This window comes from Salvia splendens, chromosome 22 (genome assembly GCF_004379255.2).
Source record: "Salvia splendens isolate huo1 chromosome 22, SspV2, whole genome shotgun sequence".
Lineage (NCBI taxonomy): Eukaryota > Viridiplantae > Streptophyta > Magnoliopsida > Lamiales > Lamiaceae > Salvia > Salvia splendens.
In genome coordinates this window covers 3,435,429-3,448,015 of record NC_056053.1, presented here as the reverse complement: position 1 = coordinate 3,448,015, position 12,587 = coordinate 3,435,429, and the positions used below count along the sequence as shown (strand labels likewise).

Below are 12,587 nucleotides of genomic sequence, written 5' to 3'. Positions count from 1 at the left end.
ATTTTTAAAGGAGTATTTCTATATCCGTGATCACTTATTTTCGGATTTCAAACAAATTTTTAGTTCTTCCAAATTTGAATGCATAATTTTAATTTGAAATTATCTCAAATTAAACTGCTAATCACTCGATTATGGTATTAAATTTCACATGCCTTCATAAGATAGTCAATCAAATAAATGTATAAGCACAAAAGAATTTATTTTATGGTGGGAGTTGGAGTACTTTCACTTTTTAGGTGGATAAAAGGTTGTAGATTTTGTAATATAATGTTGTAGGTTGGTGGATAGCTATGTGAAATCTTTTATGGTCTTAATGTTTTCATGAACCTAAGAATGCTATTCTGACTTTGCATTAACATATGTAAAGAGGGGTCGAAAGCTGAAAGCCTGAAACCCACAAATTCTTCCGTGATGCAATTTGACGAAGGGATAGTAGTTAAATGAGCGCACTCGCACATGGGCTGTGTGCGGGTCCCATCGGCCCGTGCTCGGGGCAAACCTGGTCAGAGCGGACCATATTCTCTTTTCTTTTTGGCCATAACTTTTATACATCAATATAATTTCTTTTATAAAGAACATTTATCATCTTTGCAACGGCTAGGTTTGATCACAATAAAAGTTACTTCCTTCATTCCCGCCAGTGATCAATTTCTTTTCGGCACATGATTAAGAAAAAAATGATACTCCATTTATTAAGTGAACTGGTTAGAATTAAGTATAACAGAGAACAAACAAGAGCAAGAAAAATTTTGTTTTTACTAAAAAAGAAATTAAAATACCTTACATTTTTATTGCTGCGTTTCATTTATCTATTGCTGCGTTTCATTAATCTATTGCTGCGTTTAAATACTGCGCTTCCCTCTCTACTCAAATCCTGCGTTTCATTTATCTATTGCTGCGTTTAAATACTCGGAGCATCTCTACTCCCCAAATTACATCACCTCAAGATTCATTTTTCCTTCTCTACTCAAATCCTGCGCTTCCCTCTCCAATTCCATCTATGGAAGCACGCTTCACTCCACTGTCATCAAATTGGGCCTTTTATTCGATCCTTACATCGTCACCGCGCTTGTCCAGATGTATGTAAAATGTGGCTCGCTCGCTACTGCACTCCAAGTGTTTGATTTTATGCCTGAACGCGAGATTTTGACTTCCGACGTCGCGCTTTGGAATTCTATCATTGATGGCTATTTCAAGAATGATTTTTTTGATCAAGGCATTGCACAGATCCGACGAATGCTTGCGATGAATGTCAAGCCCGATGGTTATACTCTCTGTATTCTTCTTGGAAAGTCCAATGCATGTTTAGGTGTATCATTTGGGAGAGAAATCTATGCAATCAGAAACATGTTTCTTCACGACACGTTTGTGGTCACCGCAATGATTGATTTCTACTAAAGCTATGGTAGGCCGATGGACGCGTGGAATACTTTTGTAATGTTGGAGAATAAACACAGCATTGCAGTTTGGAATTCAATGATCAACGGCTTCTGTGAAAATGGTGTTTGGAGAAACAGCTTGCAGTTATATTCATCGGCGAAAAATGAGGCTCTTGAGCTTGGCTCCACAACATTTTCAAGTGTTCTCACAGCTTGCTCACAGGGTGAAGCTGTGGATTTTGGTTGTCAGGTGCACTCTGATTTGGTCAAGATGGGGTTCGAGCAAGATTCCTATGCTAGCACTTCACTACTGACCTTTTATGCCAAATGTGGAGTTGTCGAAGATGCAGAGTGTGTTTTCAATTCGGTCAGAGATAGAACGGTTGGGATTTGGAATAGCATGATATCGGCTTATATTAACTGTGGTGATGCTAATAATGCTTTGGATGTTTACATCAAGATGCGTCCCGAACAAGTAGAGCCTGATTTCTTCACCGTATCTAATGTGCTAATAGCATGTGGTATGATTGGATCGCACCAACTTGGAGAAACGGCATACGGAGAGCTAATCAAAAGGCCAGTGAAGCAGAGTCTTGCTCTGCAGAGTGCTCTGTTGACAATGTACTCAAAGCTTGGGAGTTTCGAGGAGTCCTGTAAGGTCTTCAGAGAGATGAGGACGAAGGACGTTGTAGCTTGGGGATCTATGATATCGGGGAGTTTAGAGAATAGGAAATTCGAGGAGGTATTGATTTTGTTCAAGGGGATGATATCCGAAGGTGTGAAGCCGGATGCTAGTGTTGTTGCAAGCTCAATTGTTGCTTGTTTAGTATATGGTGATGTGAAACTAGGTTGTTGTCTTCACGGAATGTCGATTAAGGAAGGCCTAGATTTGGATTCATGCACAGGTAGAGCTCTAATTGAGTTCTACTCCAAATTCAAAAAGGTTGAGATGGCAGAGGAAGCTTTTTCCAGTGTGTTGGTGAAGAATTTGGCGGCGTGGAATGCTTTCATCTCGTGTAACTCATTGAACGGCCTCCCAAACATCTCGATCAGCCTCCTGCCTCGTGTTCTGCAAGATGGCCTCTGTCCCGATTCTGTTTCAGTCACCCTAGCTCTTGCTGCAGCTGCAGAGCTCGCGGCATTGCTTGTGGGAAAGGCGATACACGGTTATATCATAAGATCCCTTCTATTTAACGAAAATCAAGTGGAGAACACGTTGGTTGATTTGTGTGCGAAGTGTGGAAGCTTAGTTTATGCTGAACGGGTGTTCAGGAACATGGAGAAGAGAGACATCGTGACATGGAACTCAATGATTGGAGGCTACGGATCACATGGTGAGTGCCATAGGGCCATTGGTATGCTGAAGGAGGTGAGGGATTCAGGAGAATCACCTGATGGGGTGACGTTCCTGTCCCTCATCTCCTCATGCAATCATAGTGGTCTAATTGATACAGGGCTGAGCCTGTTTAGGTCGATGAGGGAGAGCGGAGTGGAGCCTCAGATGGAACATTATGTCACTGTGGTTGACCTTTTGGGTCGGGGTGGGCGTGTGGAGGAGGCTTGGGAGTTTGTGGAGGGGATGGCTATGGTGCCTGAGAGAGGCATTTGGCTGTCTCTGCTTTCTGCTTGCAAGGTTCATGGGAGGTTTGAGCTTGGTGAGGCCGCTGCTTATAAGCTGTTGGAGATGGAGCCAGAGAATGGGGGTGGGTATGTGCAGCTGCTAAACTTGTATGTCGAGGGAGGGTTTAAGGAGAAGGCGGCAGAGTTGAGGAGTTTGATGAAGGAGAAGGGAGTGAGGAAGGTGGCTGGGTGTAGTTGGATTGAGGTGAAGGATAAGGTGGAGGTTTTTTACTCGGGTGGGACAAAGATGGTGAGCATTTGTGAGACCCTTGATGGTCTCAGGAGTAGTATGAAAAGGGGGGAATGTGGTTGGGGAGTTGGTGAGGCATTGCTTTTATCAGTCTGAGGTTGCAATCAAGTCTTTTTAGGTGAAAGATTTAGTTTAAAGGATTGGCCTTTTGTAATGTCACTCCGCCACCCAACTTCTCAGAGCGCAGCGGCGACAACACAACCATGGGTGAGTGCAACACTATCCCCATCTCTCGGTCGTGTATTCTTTCGACGTCCTGGTTCTGATAAATAAGTGCTGATATTTTTGAAGTTTTGTTTTGGCACAACTTTTGCAAATCTATAGATGAGATAATGCTCTTACAAGCTACTGAAATAAAGCTTTATTGGTGCAGATATGTATCACTAAAAGGAAGTAGTGTTGTGAATGAGGGCAGCAAGAATTCGTTGGGCAGCCTCAGTAGGATGAGCACCATCCCAGAACAAGTACTCATTTCTATTCCGACATGGTACTGTATTTGCAAACCACCTTGGCCCTGTTCCATTTGAATCATCACTGCCCCCACAACAAGCTTTGTCCTTCACCTTGAACCCTGCACCATCCCTCATAAGTTAATTCATTCCCACAGCAAAAAAAAATTTATTTAAACCAAGCCGTCAATCTTGGATTACCGTAGGCCTCAGCATTGTTGAACAAGCTGTTAAACAGTTGAATCGATGGGGCGTAAGTAAATGCAGATCCAGGGTAGTTTGAACTGAGGTCGTGCACAATAGATTTCAGCCGCGTGTTGAACATTTCCACCGTGTGGTTTAATGTTGCGTTACACTTCAAATTGTGACTTCTTATAGGGATGCAACCAATAGGTGATGCTTCTAATATCAAGAACTTCCTCAGCCCTAAACCTTGGATTTCCTACATTGACAAACGGATAACAATTGGTGTCTACAACTAATTATTGGGACGTTTTGTTAACTATAATCAAATATTGTTACCAATATATGTTGTCTATAGAGGTTTATAAGGAGATCAGCAAATTGCTCAAGATTGTAGATATGACTGCTTAGGTAGTGTTCAGTTTTAAAGTAGTTGTTGAGGTAGTCATTTGCTCCAATATCCACAAACACCAATGCATTTTCCAAATACTTGCTCACTTCATTCCCATGCAGTTGCCCTCTCAGTGGAATAGGATATCCCAACTTGAATGACACATTTTTTAAAATAGAAATATCATTCTCTCTACTTTTTCTCACTCTTACTTTATGCTCTATCCACTTAACTCACAAAAACAACATTATACATAAAATTTCGTGTTAAAAAGAAAATGCTCCACTTAAAAGTATAAATAATGGATTAATAAATAGTTAAAGTGAACAGATAGTTTTTTACAACAAGTGTAAAAAACAGAAGCAACTAACTATGAGGGAGCGGATAGATAAGGGAACGGATGGAGTAGTTCGCTGCTTAATACTCCCTCCGTCCCGGCCTAAGCGAGACGTTTCTATTTTGGCACAAGAATTTAGGTAGTGTTGTTTAGTGAGTTAATTATTAGTAGTAAAGTAAGAGAGAAGGTAAAATAAGAAAGAGAAAGAGAGAAAAAAGTAAGAGAGAGGATAAACTAAGAAAGAGAAAGAGAGAAAAAAATAAGAAATAGGATAAAGTAAGAAAGAGAAAGAGAAAGAGAGAATAAGTTAAGAGAGATGATAAAGTAGGAGAGATGAGAGGAAAAAGTAGGAGAGATGTGTGAGTTGATTGTTGCCAAAAAAGGAAACGTCTCACTTAGAGCATCAGCAATGGCGCCCGTCCCGACGGACGTCCGACCGACGTGCCGGACGTCCGCCATTGTGCAAGGTCGCGACGGATACGAACGTCCTCTACGGACACCGGAGTTCCGCGGCGTTCCGGGGACGTTCGTAGCGATGTCCGTGCGGACGTCCGCCATTGCGGAGACACGACGGACGTCCGTGCGGACATCCCGATTTTTTATTTTTTTGTTTAAAAGTCTATATATACGGCTAGTTGAACTTCATTTCATTCGCACCACTTGTTTTAACAAGTTTCTCTCTCTCTAAATTTATTTTATATATCCGTAATGGCCGGTAGTGGTAGTGGTAGTGGTGGACATTATGAACACATGATGCGGCTGATTCATGCACGTGTGCGGGAGGCAGCGGATAAGGAGGAACAAGCGGCCTTGGAGCCGGCGGTACCTCGACCCATCCATCGTCGATCTATAGTACCCCGGGACCACCTCGCTGCAGTGAAGGGTCCAGCACGGCTGTGGTATGTTAACAGCATCGCCGACATCATGTACGCATGTATTATCATGCACAATAATCATGAAGGTCCAGCAATAACTGATTGGACCAATGATGATGCTGATGCTGCGGGTCCAAGCCACGGCGTGGCCACTAGCAATGTACGCATGGGGATACCCCACGACGAAGTTGATCGAGTCTGTGCATTTGCTGACATGCGCCAAAAACAAGCCCATGTTCGACTCCAGAACGATATTATTGAAGAAGTATGGCAGCGGATGGATCGTCGTTGATGTAGTTTTTAATTATTGAAATGTATTTTTTTTAATTTGGTGAAATGTACTTTTCTTTTTTTTATTTAATGGAATTTTTTTCCCTATTTGTGTCGAAATTTTAATTCCGTAAATTGTTTAATTCCGGAAATTGTTTAATTTGTGAATTTGTAAATTTTTATTATTCTAGGAAGTCTGTCGGGATGTCATTGGGGATGTCCGCTATTGTGCAGTGGGATGTCCGTATGAGGTGGCATCCGCAGTGGGATATCCGTATGACGTGGCGGGAGGTGTTTTTGGGATGTCCGCGGGGATGTCCGCCGGGACATCCGCACGACTGCTAATGCTCCTAGGTTGGGACGTACCAAAAAGAAATACGTCTCACTTATGTTGGGACGGGGGAGTAGTATACTATGAATACGGTCTGCTACTCTTATCTAATTCGATTTCTTTTTTTATTAAAATAAGATTTTTTTATCTAATTCGATTTCTTCTTATAAACTCCCAAATTAGCAACAAATGAATGCTGACAAAAGAACTTATTTTAAGGTGGGAGTTGGAGTTCTTATAGTTTATAGGTGGATAAAAAGTTAATAGGCTTTAAAATAATGTTGTAGGTTGCTGGGTAGCTATGTGAAATCTTTTATGTTCTTAATGTCTTCATGAACCTAAGAATGCTATACTGACTTGCATTAACCTATGTAATGAGGGGTCGAAAGCTAAAACCCACAAATGCTTTTGTAATGTAATTTGACTAAGGGATATATTCTCTTCGTTCATAAAATATTCTCCACTTTTGCTATTTTGGTCGGTCCATAAAATGTTGTTCACTTTACTTTTTTCCATTTTTAATAAATAAAGTCTACTTTTCACTAACTCATTACACTCATATTCAATATAAAACTAATATATAAATGTGGAATTCATATTTCACTAACTTTTTCCACTCATTTTTCTTCACATATATTAAAACCCGCAATGCATTATATGGACAACATTTCGAGGACATAGGGAGTAGTTAAATGAGCGGCGCACTCCTATACACGCTCTCACACATGGACAGTGTGCAGGTCCTATTCGGCCCGTACTCAGGGCTAATGGCGGATGCAAGATTTTAATACTGATGGTCCAAACTACTTAGTGTTGCCCACGGTTCACGAACCGGCGGTTCCGGTTCGGAACCGCCGGTTCCGGTTCGGTCGAAGGCGGAACCGGAACCGAACCGTGAGGCTATTTCACGGTTCCGGTTCCAGTTCGAAAACCGGCGGTTCCGGTTCCGGTTCGGAACCGCCGATTTTTCCGGCGGTTTAGGCGGTTCCGGTTCGGAACCGGCGGTTTCGCGGTTCGGTTGTATTTTTTTTTTAATTTGAAATTTGGATTTATACAACAAATTGGAACAAGACAATGTATACTTCAAATAGAAATACGGCGAATAAGGAAGAAATGATATCTATTTTATTGAGTTTGAGTTGTAACGGACAACGATACATTACAATTTACAATATGTATACAAGTATACAACATACAATAATGTAATATAAATTTGAAATTTGGACTTATACAATAAATTGGAACAAGATAATGGATAATTTAAATTTAAATAAGACGAATATGATGAAAATGATATCAATTTTATTAAATTTGAGTTGTAACGGACAACGATACATTACAATTTACAATACATATACAAGTATACAACATACAATAATGTAATATAAATTTGAAATTTGGACTTATACAATAAATTGGAACAAGAGTACAAGACAATGGATAATTTAAATTGAAATAAGACGAAGAAGGTGAAAATGATATCAATTTTATTGAATTTGAGTTGTAACGGACAACGATACATTACAATTTACAATACATATACAAGTATACAACATACAATAATGTAATATAAATTTGAATTTTGGACTTATACAATAAATTGGAACAAGAGTACAAGACAATGGATAATTTAAATTGAAATAAGACGAAGAAGGTGAAAATGATATCAATTTTATTGAATTTGAGTTGTAACGGACAACGATACATTACAATTTACAATACATATACAAGTATACAACATACAATAATGTAATATAAATTTGAAATTTGGACTTATACAATAAATTGGAACAAGACAATGGATAATTTAAATTGAAATAAGACGAATAAGATGAAAATGATATCAATTTTATTGAATTTGTGTTGTAACGGACAACGATACATTACAATTTACAATGCATATACAAGTATACAACATACAACAATGTAATATAATTTACAAATAAAAAAACATGAAATGGAGGGAAAAATGGAAGAACTACGGGAACAAGTATAAGTGTATAACAATGCGTAATAAGAGTAGCACTTGAGTAATTAAATGGAAGCACAATAGCACAAATGAGAAATTGGAGACAAAGAGAGAGAATTGAGAGATTGAAGAGAGAAACTCTTATTAACATAAGAGTGTGGTGAATGTAAATGAGAATAGAGGGGGGTATTTATAGATTAAAAAATGGGGGGAAATGGAAGAATTTAATTTCAAATTTATATTACATTATTGTATGTTGTATACTTGTATATGTATTGTAAATTGTAATGTATCGTTGTCCGTTACAACTCAAATTCAATAAAATTGATATCATTTTCATCATATTCGTCTTATTTCAATTTAAATTATCCATTATCTTGTTCCAATTTATTGTATAAGTCCAAATTTCAAATTTATATTACATTATTGTATGTTGTATACTTGTATACATATTGTAAATTGTAATGTATCGTTGTCCGTTACAACTTACAACTCAAACTCAATAAAATAGATATCATTTTTTCCTTATTCGCCGTATTTCTATTTGAATTATACATTGTCTTGTTCCAATTTGTTGTATAAATCCAAATTTCAAATTAAAAAAAAAAATACAACCGAACCGCGAAACCGCCGGTTCCGAACCGGAACCGCCGGAAAAACCGGCGGTTTTGGCGGAAAACCGCCGGAACCGCCGGTTTTCACGGTTAACCGCCGGTTTCCGGTCCAAAAACCGCCGGAACCGGCCGGTTTTGCCGCTGAAAAGCTGCCGCCGTCAGCCCCATCTCTGACGCCTTGATTTACGCACCCGAACCGGCGGTTCCACCGGTTAACCGGCGGTTCCGAACCGTCCCGAACCGCCGGTTCGGTGACGGTTCCGGTTCGAAAAATCATGAACCTGAACCGGACCGCGACCCGAATTGCGACGGTTCCGGTTCGGAAAAATTGCCACGGTTCCGGTTCGGAACCGGAACCGCTGGTTCCGGTTCGCCGGTTAACCGCCGGAACCGGAACCGGTGGGCATCTCTAAAACTACTATCAATAATTGTGCATATTTTTTTGGGGCAAACCTGGTCAGCTGACCATATTCTATTTTTTTTACAATAATTTTTAGAGTAAAGGCCAAAACTGGTCCTGAACATATGTTCATTTTACGATTTTGGTCTTATACTTTATCTTTTGAATTTTTACATCACAAACATTTCAACTCGGATCAGAATTGGTCCTACACTAACAGTTCCGTTAGTTTTTAACGGTCAACGGGTTTTATCCCGATTTTGACCAAATTAAACTACTAATTATTATTTTTTACTCCCTAATTATATCCTTAATTATTTATTTTAAATATATGAATTAAATTTAAGATTAGGGTTCCGAAATTTAAATCGCGTTCCCCAATCATTTCATCTTCTTCCTTCCTCTCCTCTCATCGCGTTTCCCACTTTCTTCTTCCTTACTCTCATCTTTCAGTGGGTAAACGAAGAACCCTTGTTATGGAGCGTTCGACTTTCAGCAAAGGGTCCGGCGGGAGTGGCGACGGTCAACGTGACCTTCGATTCCGGTACGAGTCTTGCAATTGCAAGAAACTTGCTTCACTCCGTATTAGTCAAGTACAAGGCTTCGTCGAGAACTACTCTAATCCCTCTTACAGGAATGGGATTCGCCGGCGATCGAAGTGGAGGGGGGGAGGGTGATTCGTCGCGGGAGGGAGAAGATAATTCGTTTTTTTGTAAGTGTCGTTAATTTCATTTGTTTTGATTTCATTTTGATTTGTTATCCTTCTCGTTAATTTCATTTGTTTTGATTTCATTTTGATTTGTTTTAATTTCATTTTGGTTTCATTTTGTTATTTTAATTTCATTTGTTTTTATTATATTTATTTTTAACATATTTGTTTTGTTTTATTAAATAATAAATTAGAATAATAATTAATGATATAATTAGTGAGTTAAATATCATAATTAACAGCTCTAATCGGTCAAAATCGGGTTAAAACAGTTGATCGTTATTAAATTGACGGAACTATAGGATCAATTGTAATCCGAGTTGAAATGTTCGGGATGCAAAAATTCAAAAGATAAAGTATATGACCAAAATCGTATAATGGACATATTTTCAGGACCCGTTTTGGCCTTTACTCGGGGCTAATGGCTCACTCCTATACACGCTCTCACACATGGACAGTGCGCAGGTCCCATCCGGCCCGTACTCAGGGCTAATGGCAGATGCAAGATTTTAATACTGATGGTCCAAACTACCATCAATAATTGTTGCATATTTTTTTGGGGCAAACCTGATTAGCCGACCATATTCTATTTTCTTTTTTAACAATCATTTTTATACAGTATACTCCCTCCGTCCCATAGTAAATGTCACACTTTTCTTTTTTGTTTGTCCCATAAAAGATGTCACATTTCCTCTTTGGGAAAAAGTTTCCTCTCACATCAATTATAAAAATTATATTTTCTCTCACCACTTAACACACAAAACAACATCTCCTAAAATCTCGTGTCATCTCTCAAGTGTGTCATCTTCTTTGGGACGGAGAGAGTATTATATAAGGTTAGAATAGAGAAAGTAAAATAAGAGAAAGAATAAAGTAAGAGAGAGTAAAAGTAAGAGAGAGAATAAAGCTTTTACCATAAAGGGAAATGACCTTACTATATTGAGACAAATAAAAAAGGAATACGACTCAACTATCTTGGAACAGAGGGAATACCTAATTATTATTGATATACAAGCTCTAAAATACACAATAACTATAGCACGCAATCTAAAACACTTCAAATAAACTAAGAAATTTTTTTTATTAAAAATTAGAGTTCAATGTTGTTATAACCATGTGTTCATAACAATTATGCACTACATCAACATAAACACGTGCGATGGACCCAACGCATTCATTCCCAACTCCAACTTGGCAACAAAAACATAACTAAACCAATTAACCATATTCAACACAAAAGCCTTGTAATAATATATAGCTTTCAACCCCATTCATTTGAGCCTTATTTTGTAGTAGTAACATTTTATCTGGATCAACCACTCAATTTTTCAAAAGGAGGTAGTGTTGTGAAGGAGGGCAGTAAGAATTCGGTTGCCAGCCTCAGTAGGATGAGCACCATCCCAGAACAAGTACTCATTTCTATTCCGACATGGTACTGTATTTTTAAAACACACAGGCTTTGTTCCTTTTGAACCAGCACTGCCCCCACAACAAGCTTTGTCCTTCACCTTGAACCCTGCACCATCCATCAAAAGTTAACTCATTCCCACAATAAGAAAAACAGTTTTTATTTAAAACAAACATTAATCTTCAATTACCGTAGGCCTCAGCATTATCGAACAAGCTTGTAAACACTTGAAACGACGGTGCATAGCTGAATGTAGATCCAGGGTAGTTTGACTTGAGGTCGTGCACAACAGATTTCAGCCGTGTATTAAACATTGCTACCATGTGATTTAATGTGGCGTTACACTTCATGTTGTGAATTCTTATAGGGCTGCAACCTATAGGCGACGCCTCTACTATCAAGAACTTCCTCAGGCCCAAACCTTGGATTTCCTGCGTCGACAAACAACTTCCAATTGGTGTCTAGAAGTAACTATATATTAAGACAATTTGTAAAACATATTCAAATGTGGTTACCAATATATGCTTTGTATAGAGGGTTATAAGGAGATCAGCAAATTGCTCAACATTGTAGATGTGGCTGCTTGGGTAGTATATAGGTTGCACGTAGTTGTTGAGGTAGTCATTTGCTCCAATATCCACAAAAACCAATGCATTTGCCAAATACTTGCTCACTTCATTCCCATGCAGTTGCCCTCTCAACTGATCCACCGTTTTCCTCAGGTTGTTAATCTGTCCTTCGAAAGGGATGACGCGCCCCTGTTCATCGTGTTACTACTTCAGATAACTTATACGAAGAGCTTAAAAAATGCAGCGCCTCAAGAGCTTAATTATAAGCATGCAGTGATGAAGAGAAAGTACAAATCGATATCCTGTTTCGGGAAGAATTCCTGCACCAGCTGAGGCATAATTTACTCCATACAGAATGCTCTCTCCTTTTGCAACAACATCTGCATATGATGGAAGAAGAGGAAGTCCCACCATCTCCGCTGCATGCATGCATGCATACATACATTACAATACAATACAATACAATACAATTATGTATATATGAAAATGAGAAAATAAATCATAGTAATTGATGTGTCTGTACCAATGAAGTCTACGACGATTTTGCCATTGGAGAATCTTCCAGTAGGCCCTTCACTAAAATCAATACCATAAGGAAGGAAGTCGGCTTTTGCTATACTGTCGATGAAATGCTTGTTGTTTCCTGCATCCGTTAGTGAATCTCCAAATACGTACATTGCCGTATATTTTGTAGCATCACCATTTGCTTCCAATGCCAAAGAAGCAGCAGTGATCAAAATCCACAAACATGCAACTTTCATCATCATTGTTGTGTGTGGTTCATCCATTCTTAGCAAGTGTGTCTTTATATAGTGTTAAGTGTTAACTAACTC

At 39.0% G+C, this 12,587-nt stretch overlaps 3 protein-coding genes across 3 annotated transcripts; 1 reads left to right on the top strand and 2 right to left on the bottom strand.

Moving 5' to 3' along the window:
* The first annotated feature begins 676 nt into the window (after window positions 1-676).
* LOC121785978 (pentatricopeptide repeat-containing protein At2g40720-like) lies at window positions 677-4,543 on the top strand. Its single transcript, XM_042184473.1, has 2 exons — window positions 677-3,456; window positions 3,623-4,543. The coding sequence occupies exon 1, from the start codon at window positions 1,414-1,416 to the stop codon at window positions 3,343-3,345; it is 1,932 nt and encodes a 643-aa protein (XP_042040407.1). The 5' UTR covers window positions 677-1,413; the 3' UTR covers window positions 3,346-3,456; window positions 3,623-4,543.
* On the bottom strand, window positions 3,633-5,719 carry LOC121787898 (GDSL esterase/lipase 7-like). The gene is made up of 4 exons (XM_042186744.1): window positions 5,699-5,719; window positions 4,221-4,424; window positions 3,900-4,140; window positions 3,633-3,820 (listed from the first exon to the last, which is right to left on the bottom strand). The coding sequence occupies exons 1-4, from the start codon at window positions 5,717-5,719 to the stop codon at window positions 3,633-3,635; spliced, it is 654 nt and encodes a 217-aa protein (XP_042042678.1).
* A 5,141-nt stretch (window positions 5,720-10,860) lies between these two features.
* Window positions 10,861-12,521, bottom strand: LOC121787897 (GDSL esterase/lipase At5g08460-like). The gene is made up of 5 exons (XM_042186743.1): window positions 12,278-12,521; window positions 12,046-12,173; window positions 11,701-11,943; window positions 11,376-11,616; window positions 10,861-11,293 (listed from the first exon to the last, which is right to left on the bottom strand). Exons 1-5 carry the CDS (start codon window positions 12,519-12,521, stop codon window positions 11,106-11,108), a joined length of 1,044 nt encoding a protein of 347 aa, XP_042042677.1. The 3' UTR covers window positions 10,861-11,105.
* Between the last annotated feature and the right edge of the window lie 66 nt (window positions 12,522-12,587).

Bases quoted from the DNA above. Each gene is read 5' to 3' on its own strand.
- LOC121787897 (XM_042186743.1), bottom strand. From the start codon at position 12,521: ATGATGATGAAAGTTGCATGTTTGTGGATTTTGATCACTGCTGCTTCT. The intron at 11,617-11,700 runs GTAACCACATTT...TTGTCGACGCAG, and splicing joins TCTATACAAAGCATATATTG to GAAATCCAAGGTTTGGGCCT. The intron at 11,294-11,375 runs GTAATTGAAGAT...TGGATGGTGCAG, and splicing joins CGATAATGCTGAGGCCTACG to GGTTCAAGGTGAAGGACAAA.
- LOC121785978 (XM_042184473.1), top strand. From the start codon at position 1,414: ATGGACGCGTGGAATACTTTTGTAATGTTGGAGAATAAACACAGCATT.
- LOC121787898 (XM_042186744.1), bottom strand. From the start codon at position 5,719: ATGGGCTTGTTTTTGGCGCAT. The intron at 4,425-5,698 runs GTCAGCAAATGC...GTGTCATTCAAG, and splicing joins TGGGCTTGTTTTTGGCGCAT to TTGGGATATCCTATTCCACT. The intron at 4,141-4,220 runs GTAACAATATTT...TTGTCAATGTAG, and splicing joins TCTATAGACAACATATATTG to GAAATCCAAGGTTTAGGGCT.